The 13,347-nt window shown below is 54.7% G+C and overlaps 1 protein-coding gene and 1 long non-coding RNA gene across 3 annotated transcripts in view; one reads left to right on the forward strand and one right to left on the reverse strand.

Annotated features, from left to right (window-relative positions):
- The window catches only part of LRP1 (LDL receptor related protein 1), a 78,162-nt gene that overhangs the window by 13,880 nt on the left and 50,935 nt on the right, over positions 1 to 13,347 (forward strand). The window contains exons 5-10 of the mRNA XM_044756074.2: positions 1,046 to 1,174; positions 1,282 to 1,545; positions 10,054 to 10,216; positions 10,327 to 10,549; positions 11,591 to 11,780; positions 12,253 to 12,396. Of these exons, the coding sequence (XP_044612009.2) occupies positions 1,046 to 1,174; positions 1,282 to 1,545; positions 10,054 to 10,216; positions 10,327 to 10,549; positions 11,591 to 11,780; positions 12,253 to 12,396 (1,113 nt within the window). The remainder of the gene's footprint in view (positions 1 to 1,045; positions 1,175 to 1,281; positions 1,546 to 10,053; positions 10,217 to 10,326; positions 10,550 to 11,590; positions 11,781 to 12,252; positions 12,397 to 13,347) is intronic.
- LOC139041620 (uncharacterized) lies at positions 1,462 to 3,803 on the reverse strand. Of its 2 annotated transcripts, none has more exons than XR_011497088.1 (3): positions 3,536 to 3,803; positions 2,705 to 2,797; positions 1,462 to 1,599 (listed from the first exon to the last, which is right to left on the reverse strand). It is a non-coding gene; the product is annotated as an uncharacterized lncRNA (long non-coding RNA). The 2 variants fall into 2 exon arrangements; XR_011497089.1 differs by having other exon boundaries at positions 1,471 to 1,603.

A 13,347-nucleotide genomic window follows, 5' to 3' on the forward strand; every position in this document is an offset into this window, starting at 1 on the left:
GAGCCCTAAGCACTTGCTTCCACCAGACTTTTAAAAATTCATCTTAAAATTATATAGGTCAAATGTGAGTTTTCTTGTAAAAAAATTAAAGCACTGCAGATAAAACCAAAGTCCCCTTTGTCAAATCCCCTTCAGTTCTGGTCCCTTTCCCATCTCTCTGGAGGTCAACTCTGTTATCAGTTTGCTGTCTTCTTTCCAGGCATTTCTCTGTACATTTGTACACATGAACCCACGGAAGATCGAAGTGAAAGTACTGTTGATGGGCGTGTGCTCTTTTTCACATAAATATCATACTAGTCATATCTTTTTTCAATTTGTTCACTCAGTATGTTGTGGAGATTTTTCCGTGTTAATATGTAGAGATCTACCTCGTTCCTTCAAAAACCGCTGTGCTGTATGACTGTTACCACAGTTTACTTGGCCATCTCCCTATTGATGAGTAAGATATTCCCAGTTTCTCTCTGTCACAAACAATGCAACTTTTCTGTTTTAAATTTACCTCCCTCAAGTCTTTGCACAAATGCCACCTTCTCAGGGAGGCCATCCCTGGCCTCTCTAAAGTCACACCCCATCGCCTGCGTTCTCTGTCCCCTTTCTTTGCTTGATTTTTTTTCCATAACACCAGTCACTTTCCATTGCACCAGCACCTCTAAGATATAATTTACCTTTTTGTTTTATTTATTATTTTAATAACAATATTGCATTATCAGAATGTTAGTTTCATGAGGGCAGCAATTTGAATCTGTTTTACTCACAGATGGATCCCCAGAGCTTAGGACAGTCCCTGGCACATAGTAGATATTCAAGAAATCTTTTCTGAACGAACGGATGGTGTGCACGGGTGTGGATATTCCTCTAGGGTAGATTCCACATCTGGACTTGCTGGGTGATACAGTTTGCACATTTCCTGTTGTAATGGATTCTGCCAAATTGTCCTCCAAAGTAGCTGTAGGTGTGGACACACCCACTGGTGGTATCTGAGGGCACCCACTTCCCTGCCCTTGTCACGCTGGAAGTGACCATGCTCTTGCCCTTTTCCCGGCAGATTTTGACGAGTGCTCGGTGTACGGCACCTGCAGCCAGCTGTGCACCAACACCGATGGCTCCTTCACGTGTGGCTGTGTGGAAGGGTACCTGCTGCAGCCAGACAACCGCTCCTGCAAGGCCAAGAACGGTAGGTGGGGCTGCCTGGGGCCTCAGTGCTAGGCACCCTCAGCGTCATTCCCTGATGAGGTCCTAGGGCCTCTTTGCTGCATCCACGCTTCTCTCCTCCATCTGCAGAGCCAGTAGACCGGCCTGCTGTGCTGCTGATTGCCAACTCCCAGAACATCCTGGCTACATACCTGAGTGGGACCCAGGTGTCTACCATCACACCCACTAGCACGCGGCAGACCACAGCCATGGACTTCAGCTATGCCAACGAGACCGTGTGCTGGGTACACGTTGGGGACAGTGCTGCCCAGACGCAGCTCAAGTGTGCCCGCATGCCAGGCCTGAAGGGCTTCGTGGATGAGCACACCATCAACATCTCCCTCAGCCTGCACCGTGAGTCGCCAGCTTGGAGGGCTGGGGAGGGCAGGAGAGATGGCAGGATGGAGCCTGTCTGGGAGAGAGGCAGAGGATTACACAGGACCACCCCTCTCTGGGGCGGGAGCCTAAACAAGAAGCCCCCGACTGAGGCCAGGGCAGGGGGCTGCACGTGATGACGCCTGTTTGGGACAGAGGCGGAGTCATAGCTGTGTTTCCTCCCCTCTCTCTGGGTCGAGTCTCTGGATGGCTTCCATGTTTCCGGTGCAGAGCTAAGGAAGGCCTAGCAGGAGAAGTGAGGGCTAAGAGGGCAATGACTGGTCAATCTCCAGAGACCAGGGACTGTCCCTTCTTAGAAAGAGCAGCGTTGATTAGATTTGAGAGGGGCTTTCCCGCACAGCAGGAGCTAGGACAAGGGAAAGAAGGGGCCTGGAGCCTGGGGGAGCCTTGCTAAATTGTGGCTGAGGGCAAAGGAGCCAGGGTCTGGCTGGGTCTGTCTCCATGTTCCACCGTTTCCCTTGGGGGCAGAGTGGACTCCCTGCTGTAGTCTGGGTGCAGGGGTCCTGCAGCTGTTTCTGGGGGGCTCTGTGGCAGTGGAGGAGACTAGAAGAGGAGCAGTGAGCACTGGGGCTGTGCGAGCGTTTTGATATCCAGATGTTTCCATTCAGGCTCCCTCGCTAGGCTGTACTTTGGTGTCTTAGGGTGGAAGAAGGGCTGACACTGGGGATGGGCTAGGGCATAGATCCACTGCCTGGAGCAGTCTTGCTCATCTCAGATGCTGTTACATAAACAAACAAAACATCTGGCACCATCACATTTCCAGGAAGTGCACCACAGGGCTGAGGGGACTTCTGGCCTGTGGCTGATCTGACCCCCAGGGAGAGGGTAATGTGATCTATGACCTTGAGTAAACCAGAATTCCCTGTTTCTGCTTTGGTTTCTAATCTGCATAATGGGTTTGAGCTTGTCTGTTCACGTCAGATAAATTGAAGTGAAAGCTGGAGGTGACTAGAGGCCAGCACACACGAGGTTTAGTGTTGTGAACTTCGGGCCTGTCTAGAAGATCTTTAAATTCCTTCATTGGGTTCTGTATGATGATCCCCATAGAAGACCAAGGTCCCAGGAGGACACAGGGCTTAGTTCTGGGGGGAGCAGGGGTTCCTCTGAGAGCCCTCACCCTCTGCGGCCTCATCATATGGTCCACACCTCGGCTCTAGTTCCTCCGGAGCATCCCAATGGTGTCTTCGGGCTGTTGGTGACCAAGGCTCACCTGTGATGAGACATATGTCCTCCTTGGATTACTGGGCTGGGGGCTGCCATGCCTGAGCTTTTGAGGGGTGGGCAGCTCGAGGATCTTCATGGCAGATAGGGTAGGATTGGGGCGAAACCCCGTGAGACAGCTGCCCTCTCCCTGCTCCTTGTCTATGGCTCCACCCAACAGGCCTGTCTGGGCAGACAGCTAGGGCAGTTCCCTCCCTGGCTCTGCCTCAGGGCCAGATGACGGGCTCAAGGGTAGGTGGCTGGGTGGAGGGGCCCTGATGGAGCCTTCTCAGCTTTTGCTCTGGCCTGGCCCCTCTCCTGCCTTCCTCCCAAGGAGAAGCAGGAAATAACCTCAAGCAGGTCCCCCTCCCTTGGCAAACAGAGCCTTGCCTCCCAGTCTGCTAGATTCACGGGGCCCCTCTGGGGCAGAGTCCAGGAGGCCAGAAGAGGCCAGAGTTCTGGGGAGAAATACTAATGGGGTGAATGAGTGGGTTCCTCTTGCCCCAGCCTCTGGCCCTTCCTTCCTGCCCTGTCTCCACCCCACGCCCCATGCCGCCTGAATGTCTGGCTGTCACCCTGAGGATGGTTGTTTTGCTCCCATCCCACAAACTAATTATGGGCCCTGAGCTGAGGATGTCAGAAGTGTCCCTCCCCCTCGCACCCTCCCCCCATCCCCAGTTCATCCCCTTTCCCAGGAGAGGCTGAACAGCCTGCCCTGGTGTGCGGGTGTCTGGTCCCAGACACTCACCTGTGCAGTGGGCTGCTGGCCTGTAATTAGCTCCCCCAGGGGGATGAAGAAGAAAGGCTGCTGCTTTCTCCTGCTTTCTCTCTGCCCTCTGGGGGAGCCCTCCCTGCAGTCATCCCATTCTTGGCTATGACTGTGGCCTCCATCGGACTCCTAGGCTGAGCCCCATGCAGGAGGGAGGAGTCTGACAATTGAGAGGTGCTGGAGCCCAGAGGCCAAGAGGCCGAGAGGGGCCAAGAGGCCAGGCAGAGAGAAGCCCGCCTGCTGGTGTGGGAAGAAGGGGGAGCTTGCCCCAGAGAAAACTCTGGAACATAAATAGAATAGAAAGAAGGAAGGAGGCCAGGAAGTGAGCCTGTTTCACGTGGGTCTTGGGGCGTGTGTGAGCCAGACCTGCTCTGACTGACGTCCTCATGTGGTCTGAAAGGTGTGAGTGAGTGTGCGTGTGGGGACGCTCGCGCTTTCCTCCCTTAACCGAGCCCGGGCTGCCAACCCTTCTTCCTCAGCGCATCTTTCGTTGGCCTGGATCGGCATGGGTCTTGGGGACTCAGCCCTCATCTCTTCCCCTCCGTCCTGGGATGTCACCCCAGGGCCCATCCTCCCCTCCGCCACTGTCCCCCCCGGACGGGGAGGTCTCTGAGGACTCTGGTTCCGTGACTGGAGAACATGATAGTGAGAGCAACGAGACCCTTGGCAAGGACCGAGGCTGAGCCCTCCGTTTTATTACTGCCTTTCCCAAAGCCAGACGCCTTGATTTTAGGTCATACATGGACATGAATTTTTTTTTATTGTTATAGTTATGTTTTTATTTAATACCCATTAGGAAACTCCTGTAACCAGCATATCGAATCTATGATTTCATAGATTGTTTAGGGTGTAGCAAAATAAGGAAAGTGAGTTGATTTAAAGAAATAGTAAGTAACTGATTATGCACGCTGTATATAAAGATGGCAAGCATTTTGGAAGTGATACCCAAAAGACTAAAGTTCTGGCAACTGAGGCCCAGAGGAGTCAACAGGCCTGATGCTACGAGAACCAGGCCTGGTCTGACCACCCTATCCCCCCACCTCTGAGCGCCCTCTCAAGAACCCTCAGGCCCCTTCCAGCCCCCAGCAGGGCTACCCCTGGGCAGGGCTGGAGGTCAAGTCTACTGACCCCACCCCACCCCCAGCCATTCAGCGTCTGGGCTGCACTCCTCTGCCCTGTCCTCCCTTAGCTTTGAGGATGTTTCCACTGGGGAGAGAATGAGGGCAGGCTGAAGAGTGGGGCCTGGGCAGGTGTGTGTGGTGAGGGGTGGTTCTGAGGTTGCAAATAGGGCCTTGATGGACATGAGGCTTGCTGAAGTCACTTAGTTTTAGACTATGTAGGAGAGGATGCTCTAGAGGGGTCCTTGGGGGTCCTAGGGTCTCTTCCCTGTACCATGCTGCCTGAGAAGGAGGACGTAGGCAGGGAGGCCCAGAAAAGGCCCCCTAGGCTGCAGGCAGCAAGCTTGCGAAATGGGTCCCCAAGTCCAGCTGGCCAACTTCACTTTTCCCTCCCTCTTTCTTTCTGTGTGTGTGTGTGTGTGTGTGTGTGTTTAAAATCCTAACAGGAAATGGGGTCATAATCTGTCTAGAGGGGAGGCAGAGATGCAGCAGAGAGCAGCCCCTCTGAGGAAGTGGCTTCTGCAGCGGGACGGGGAGCTGTCCTCTCACTGAACTGGGCACCCCAGGCCCTCTCGGCCTCTCAGCCTTGCCTACAGAACACTTCCAGACTAGGGATGGGAGCCAGCCACCCCCTTCCGTGGCCTTTCTCACCCACAGGGTGTCAGAATGTTAGGGGGCTCTGGCCAGCCCTCTCTTTGGCCTTGGGCCCCCCACATCCTGGTGCTTTCGCTTCCCACTTCCACTCCGAATTTCCTAATCATTTCGTCCTCTTCCTGGCGAGGGCCAGCCCTGCGTCTCCCGGCACAGCTCCAGCCCTGTCCTCTCCTCCCCCGCTGTCTCCTTGAAGTTGCCTCTCCACCCAGCCTGTTCCCAACACCCCCCTCCCTGTTTTCAAGCCAAAGGAAGTAACTTAAGCAAGAGAGATGTGTTTTAGAGCCCAGCAAGGATTCTCAATAGTGGGGAGACCCTGGTTCTGCTTCTGAATCAGAATTGCACAATCCAGAGGCTAATCCTGGGACCTGGGACTGACTGACTTGGTGGAGCTGGGCCAGGCAGGGGAAGGGAGTGGGGCATAAACCCCGTAAACCCCAGCAGGGCTGGAAGGGGGCCCAGGGGACAGAGGTGACGCGATGTGGCTGAACCTCGGACTTGCTGGTGGAACAAGAAGAGCTGAAGTCAGGACCTGGCAGGAAATGGGAGCGTGAGGACGTGCCATTTAGCAAAGCTTCTGCCAGGCCTGCCTGGCCGTCTCCTCCCTACCTGCGAAGGCCCCAGGCTCTTGATCGTCTCCCCCAGCGCTTTTCCCTCCCTGAGTGGCTCTGACAAGCAGGAGGATTACCAGACAGACGTCTTCTCCCTTGGTCTTGGGGCATCCCAAGCCAGAGAAGGAGGATCCTGGCAGTAGAAGGGAAGGGAAAAAGTGATGTCCCAGCTCTAGGACAACAGAGTGAGGACTCAGTACTCAACAAATATTTGTTGAATGAATCAGTACATGTGTGTCAGGAGCTGGGGAAAAAGATGCAAGATAGCACCCTACTCATATAATATTTGTAGTCAGGTGAACAGCTGTGATAAAAAGGAGCTACTGGGGTGTCTGGGAGCCTGTAAGACAGAAATCTTCCTTCTGGGGGCCTGCACTGAGTCTTGAAAAATAGTAGATGTTAGGCCCAAACTTCACACCTGGAAGGGCCCTCCTCTCATCAGGAGGCCACAGGGCTCTGGCTGGAGGCACAGATGGTGACTTGGTAGAGAAGGTAGGGAAGGATGGGGTTGACGTGAGGGGGGACGATGGTACGAACAACAGCTCCCATTTGTGGAGTGGGTATTATGTGCCTGACCCGGCCCCATGCTCAGTGCTGTTAATGTACCATGCCATTTTACCGAAGAGCAAACCCAGACTCAGAGACATCAAGTAACTTGCCCATAGTCCCACAGTTGGAAGGTGACAGAACACCAGGATCCAATCTCAGACCATAAGTGTCTGGAGTCCACCTGGGCCCAGGGAAGAGCAGAGTGACGGGAGAGTCCCAGGATAAGGGCCAGAAAACAGCATTCACTGGAGACATGGTTAAGGTGGAACTGGGGTTCTCCTTCCTCGTCTGGGGACCTGGTGCCCCATCCTACAGTCTTTTGGTGTGTGGATGTGTTGGGGGATATTTTCTAAGGGCATACAGGCTCCCTTCCTTCCCCAGATTTATTTTAGGGAGAGAGATTGGAATCCTGCAGCTGAAGCTAGGGTCTTCCTGGGAATGGGGTGGGGGCTGTTGTTTTTGAAAAAGCAGCCACTATTTAGAGAAATGCCTCTTGAACAATGTGGACAATGGAGAAGTTGAGTAAAACTGGAGTTGTGGGGAGCACAGGGTGCTAAGCCTTGGGGTGGGGGTGCAGGGAGGACTCAAGTCACAGACACAAACCTCAGGTCTATTCTGGGGCCTGGAACCGAAAGTCCTTTGCGACATCACAGGCAGGCTGTGGTCTGTCCTCTGACTGTCTCATCCCCCTCCCAGCTTCCTAGCCTCCTTCTCTATGTTGGAATCCTCAACTTCTCGGCCCCCAGATCACCCCCAAACTCCTCCCACAACACAGGCTTCCTCCCCTTGGGTTTACAGGACTTTCTCCTGTATTCAGGATTTGAGGCCTTTGGCCAGAGCCCCTCTGGAGGGTGCTCTGTGGTAGGTCAGCCCTGAGAAGGCGGGGCCATGAGGGGACAGAAGGGTGTCTGGGGCCAGAAGGCTCAGGTACTCCAGGCAGAAGCCCAGGATTCCACTTACCTCCTGTGCCATGAAACAGAGGGCAGTGGCCCAGACACTGCCTTTGGGAGAGCCTGGGAGGGAAGGTGCCCTCTCCCAGCCTGAACCCAGCTCTCTACACTGGCCTTGGAGTGGTAGGAGTGACCAAGCGTATGTGTGCATGTGAGTGTGTGCATGTGTGTGAGTGTGTGAGGTGGCGCGGGCAGAGGAGTCTGGACTTTAGGAGAGAGGAAAATAATGTGGTGGAGGGAGTTGGATAACAAAGGATTTTTTGCTTGCAACTAATAGTCTCCAGCTGCAAAAATACCAAAGGGGAGGCCAGGCCGAGCTGGGGACTCCAGTTCTTGCCAACTCCTCACCGGCCTGCTGAGTGGGGCTCTGCCTGGCCTGTGGAAGGTGGAAGGGGGGACCCACCAAGGGTAAATAACTGAGAGCAGGGACAAACCCTCTGCCTTCCTTCCTGGAATCAGCAGGGAACCCAGGCCACCAGGGAGGCTCGAAGGTCAGCCGCATCCCGGGCTTGGCAGGTGATTGTGTCGCTGCACTTGGGATGGGGCAACGGATTTGCAGATTTCCTTCTCCTCCCCTCTTGCTGAGGGAAGGGTGGATGGGGAGCCAGGGCAGGGTGTTGCCAGCCCTGGAGCTGGACAGTGACTCAGGGAAGCCTCAGGAAGTTGGAGAGAAGGACACAGCTGCACCAGCTGGTGCCGGGAAACAGCCTCGAATGGTGAAGTTCCTCTGCATGCCAGCAGCCCCCAGATCCCCCGCCATGACCGCCAAGTCAAGGGCACACGGCCCTATTTGCCTTTCAACCCAGCTGCCTGCTGGCTGCCTGGGGCTGCGGCAGGTCCCCCACTTTGGGGCTTTGGTTTCCTCTGGAGGCGGCCCAGCAGTGCTCATTTTAATCATTTTCTCTGTGGTAACAGTGTGGGGGGCAATTTGATCGCCTGGTCCTTGCACGAGGCCCTCCACCTACAGGACCTGGGACCCACACTCCCCAGGCTGCTCTGCCCCGGCTCTCCAGCCGTGTCAGGATGGGATGGTCCCGGGGCCCCAGAGGAGAGAGCAGCTGGGTTTGGGGGTACATCAGCACTTACAAGGGTAACATCTCGTCCCCGTGGCCTCTCTCTCCAGTCACCTTGGAGTGGGGTTTCACAGGGGGACCTGAAGTGGAAACTAGTTTGATAGCTTCAAACTGGCTCTTTCCCCTCCTCCCCCAGCCTAAGTCCTGTGACTGTGAGTCAGTGTCAGGGCCTGGCCAAGTTCCTTGGGAGCCATGTTCCTTTTCCCTTTGCCCCCCACCCCCACCCACTGTTAGGAAACAGCCCCTGAGTCGCTGTGGGGAGCAGGGAGGATTAGGGAGGGGTTCAGCAGAACACAGTCATTCTACCTGTCACTGTGTGGGGCAGAATCATCCCTACTGGGTTGAGTGCAGGTAATGGGGCGGAAGTTTCAGCCAAAGGCAGGTCATCCAGACTTCTTTACCTTTTGGGGAAAACGGTCATGGCAGAGTGCCAGGCAAGGGTCCCAGGAGTCACTGTCTTGGAAATTTCTCAGTTTGCAAGAGGCATCACTTCTGATGGTGGCCTTTGGAGGGGGCAGTGGGTGGATGGGAGCCAGTGGGTCCTGGAGGGACCCAGAGGACGCCAGCAGGGGTCCCTGTCCCTAGACTTCCTGCCTCGTAGACTTCTGGTGCCTCTGCCCCACCCCTACGTTCTTCGTCCCTTTTTGGCCTTTTCTGTCTCCTCCAGACCCATGACATAGACTGAGTGTGGGTCTCTGGTCTCTATCCTCCTCTCCCACTCCCACCCTTCTGACACTCCCCCTCTCTCTGAGCCATGCCTCCGTTTACCTAAAGTCCTTTCATGGCCCTCTTCCTGTGCCTTCTCTCCTCCAGCCCTATATCTTATTCCCACTCCTTCCTACCCACCCAGGACATGAGGAAATTGAGCAACAGGGACATTGAAGAAACAGGGGGATGTGGATGAGTAGAGGAAGTTGGGCTCATGTCACTGGTGCCAACCTTTTGCCACCACCAGCCTTCCCTTTTCCATCTCTCTGGGCCCCATATTTGACATTCTTTCTCAGATTTGATTTATTGATGAGTATTCTGCTTTTCCATTTTTAAAAGTCATACAGCATGTACAGCTCCCAGTCAGTGCCCTGGCTGGCGTGAGATGACTCAGCTTGCCATACAAAGTTAGTAAATTTCAGCCAAAAGCAAAGATGTGTGGCGCTTTAGTCAGCCCAGGTGCTCTCACCTCAAGTAAAAACAGATTTTAAAAAATACTGGAATGAGCTCATGGACCTGTCCTCACGGCCTTCCGGTACCCCAAGAAGATGGTCCCTGTTCAAGGAGGGGCAAGAGTTGGGGAAGCTTGTCAGTCATCCACCCAGCCAGTGCTTACCCAGAAGTCCCCGTGTGCCCGCCCTGAGCTGGGCATGGGGAGCGGGGCTGTGTGGGAGGACACTCAGAGACTTCTCTTTGGAGAGACCAGGTAGGTGGAAAGATGGCAAAGAATACGAGGTAAAATGTGAGGCTGCCGTAATTCACACACGAGCTCTGGGAGGAGGTGGGCATGTCTGTGGGAGGACCTCCTCTCGTGACTCTTTCCTTCACACTCTCCAGACGTGGAACAGATGGCCATTGACTGGCTGACGGGCAACTTCTACTTTGTGGATGACATCGATGATAGGATCTTTGTCTGCAACCGGAACGGGGACACGTGTGTCACTTTGCTAGACCTGGAGCTCTACAACCCCAAGGGCATTGCACTGGACCCCGCTATGGGGTGAGAGCAGCAGGCAGGGGCTCTGGCCCTGCAACTGGGGAGGCAGAGGCCAGAGGGGAAGGGAGGGTGCCCAAAGTCCAGACCCCGTTTAACGGGCCGCGTGCCCACAGGAAGGTGTTCTTCACTGACTACGGGCAGATCCCGAAGGTAGAGCGCTGTGACATGGACGGGCAGAACCGCACCAAGCTTGTCGATAGCAAGATCGTGTTTCCGCATGGCATCACGCTGGACCTGGTCAGCCGCCTTGTCTACTGGGCTGACGCCTACCTGGACTACATCGAGGTGGTGGACTACGAGGGCAAGGGCCGGCAGACCATCATCCAGGGCATCCTGGTGAGGGAGAAGCCTTCACAGGGGAGCCATTCTCTGGGCCTCCCAGTAAGGGGCGGGCACTGTGGGGCATGGCTGCACCCAGCCCTCTGGTGGGGAGGGGTGGCACAAGCTCTTCAGGAAAGGAGAGGACACGGCTCCTGCTCTGATGGTAACAGTCATTTTAGAGACGTATTTTACTTCCCTTTTATCACTTAATCCTTACAACATCTGGGAGACGAGCGGGTAAATGGCTCAGTTCCCTTTTGGCAGATGACAAAAGCAGGGTTCAAAGAGGTTAGGTGATTTGCCTGAGGTTACACAGCCAGAAGTAGCACTTGAACCTAGCCTAGAAGCCTTGCCACCTCAGAGGTGGCACCTCCGTGCTGGGATAATCAGGGTGAACAACCATCCCTGCTTTTCCAGGGCTGTCCCAGTGTTAGCCCTGAAAGTCCCACAAACCCCCAGCAAATCCCTTAGTCTTGGACAAACTGGGACAGTTGGATACCTTAGATAAGTTATGTGGGCAGTGGGGGCTGTTACAGGTCTTGCTTGGGCAAGTCTGTCCTCTCAACCTCCCAAAGCTGAGGACTAGAGTCAGGCTAAGAATATTCTCTGTGGACAGAGTTTAGGGCCCAACTCCAATTCATTTGCAAATCATTCCATTATCTACTGTGTGCCTGATTTTGTGGAGGACATGGCTCCTGCCCCCAGGGGTTTAAGCAGAGCCAGTGGGGTAAGTCCACAAATCACCGGACGGTGGATAACAGCCAGAGAGATGGAGGAGAAGGAGGAGGTAGAAGGAGAGACCCTCTCTCATTAGAAGGTTCCAGAAACTCTTCAAAGAGATGCTCTGTGAAGGATGAGTGGGATTTTGAGGAGCAAAGATCTCAAGAGCAGGACATTCCAGCCAGAGGAGACAGAGTAAAGCATGGAGTTAGACAACTGTGGAATGAGTTTGGGAATGTAAATAATGACATTTGGATGAGAAGCTGAGGGGATTTCCAGGGGTGGAGGGAGGATTCCCTTCTCCTCGTGTTGACCGTTCCCACCTGCCTGTCTCAGATCGAGCATCTGTATGGCCTGACTGTGTTTGAGAATTATCTCTACGCCACCAACTCCGACAATGCCAATGCCCAGCAGAAGACGAGTGTGATCCGTGTGAACCGCTTCAACAGCACTGACTACCAGGTCGTCACCCGTGTGGACAAGGGTGGCGCCCTGCACATCTACCACCAGCGGCGTCAACCCCGAGGTGAGCAGGGCTCCACAGCCCCTCCGCGGACCCTCCTTTGGGAACCCCTGATTCTCTCATATCGAGACTGCTTCTCCTAGCTGTGAATCCCAGACTACCCCACCCCGGCTTCCCCTGGCGGCCCCTTCCTGCCCCTCAGCTCCAGATCCCACCCCTGGGGAGCCCTTCTCCCCATTCTGCTCAGGACCTAGATGGCCCCCCTCACTTCCCTGGCTGGTCTCAAGTAGAAGCACCTGGCCATGGGCAACTGTGTGACCCGCTCCCCTGACCATGGAAGCCCCTACCTGAGGATCTGAAGGCTAGGTCCTGGCGGGGCCGAGGAATTCCAGTCCTGTGGCTTCCAAATCCTCAAATGGGACAGCAGGCACAAAGACCACAGCAGGAGGGAGTGTGGTCAGACTTCAGAAAGCCTTCTTGAGGCCTGGGCACAGGGGCTCTGGGCTGTCCTGACCCGCTCTCCACCTGCCCCCAGTGAGGAGCCATGCCTGTGAGAATGACCAGTATGGGAAGCCGGGCGGCTGCTCTGACATCTGCCTGCTGGCCAACAGCCACAAGGCTCGGACCTGCCGCTGCCGCTCCGGCTTCAGCCTGGGCAGCGATGGGAAGTCGTGCAAGAGTGAGTGACAGGGAAGGCGGGATGCCTGCTGGGATGGGGGAAGGGTATCCTCATCTGCCTCTCCACGGCCTGGCTGCTTCTGCTGAGATGGAGGGAGATGAAGGAGCTTACCCAGAGTTTCACCACTAACGAGGGGCAGGGACAACTTGAACCCGCATCCGAGAACAGGGCTTTTCCCACTATCCCACTCAGGCTCCATAGAAGACCGTAAACTGGCCTATTCCTTCCTTCCTTCATTCATTCACTGAGTATCTAGCAGGCACGTCCTATGTGTCTGGCACTGTCCTGGCAGTGAGGATTCAGCAGAGAATGAGACAGATGGCGTCTCTGGCCTCATGGAGCTTATAGTCTGGTAGAGGAGACTGACAGGCCAATAACTGTAGCTTCAGGTGGTGGTAGGTGTCAGGAAGGAAATATGCAGAGCAAAGTTAGCCATGACGGATCAGATACAGTGGTCAGGGAGGGAAGGCTTCTCTGCGGAGTTGACATTTGAGCCGAGCTCTCTGAAGTGAGGAAATGAGTCATGTGATTACCTTAAGGAAAAGCCTTTCTGGCAGAAGGAATCACAGTGCCAGGGCTGAGGCCAGTGGGAGCTTGGCTTGCTGGAGAACAGCACGGAGTGGGGCGCTGAGCCTCGTGAGGCGGGGAGACGAGGAAGGAGAGGTGGGAGTGTATTCTAACTGGGGTGAGAAGCTCTTGGTGACTTTCAAGCAGAGAAGTGACGTGATTAGATTCACTCCCACTGGCTGCTGGCTGGGGGATGGGCGGCAGGGAAGTGGTAGGAACCTATTTCTGTGGTGTGGACAAGAATTGATGTGGCTTGGACTAGGGTGGTAGCAGAGGAAGTGGTCAAAAGTGATCAGATTCCAACATATTTTGAAGATGCTCCTTTTGGTCCATGAGTTTCACTACCCATCAGTGGACATTTAACTAAAAACATACCTCTTGCTA

This window comes from Equus asinus, chromosome 22 (assembly GCF_041296235.1).
Source record: "Equus asinus isolate D_3611 breed Donkey chromosome 22, EquAss-T2T_v2, whole genome shotgun sequence".
NCBI classification, from domain to species: domain Eukaryota; kingdom Metazoa; phylum Chordata; class Mammalia; order Perissodactyla; family Equidae; genus Equus; species Equus asinus.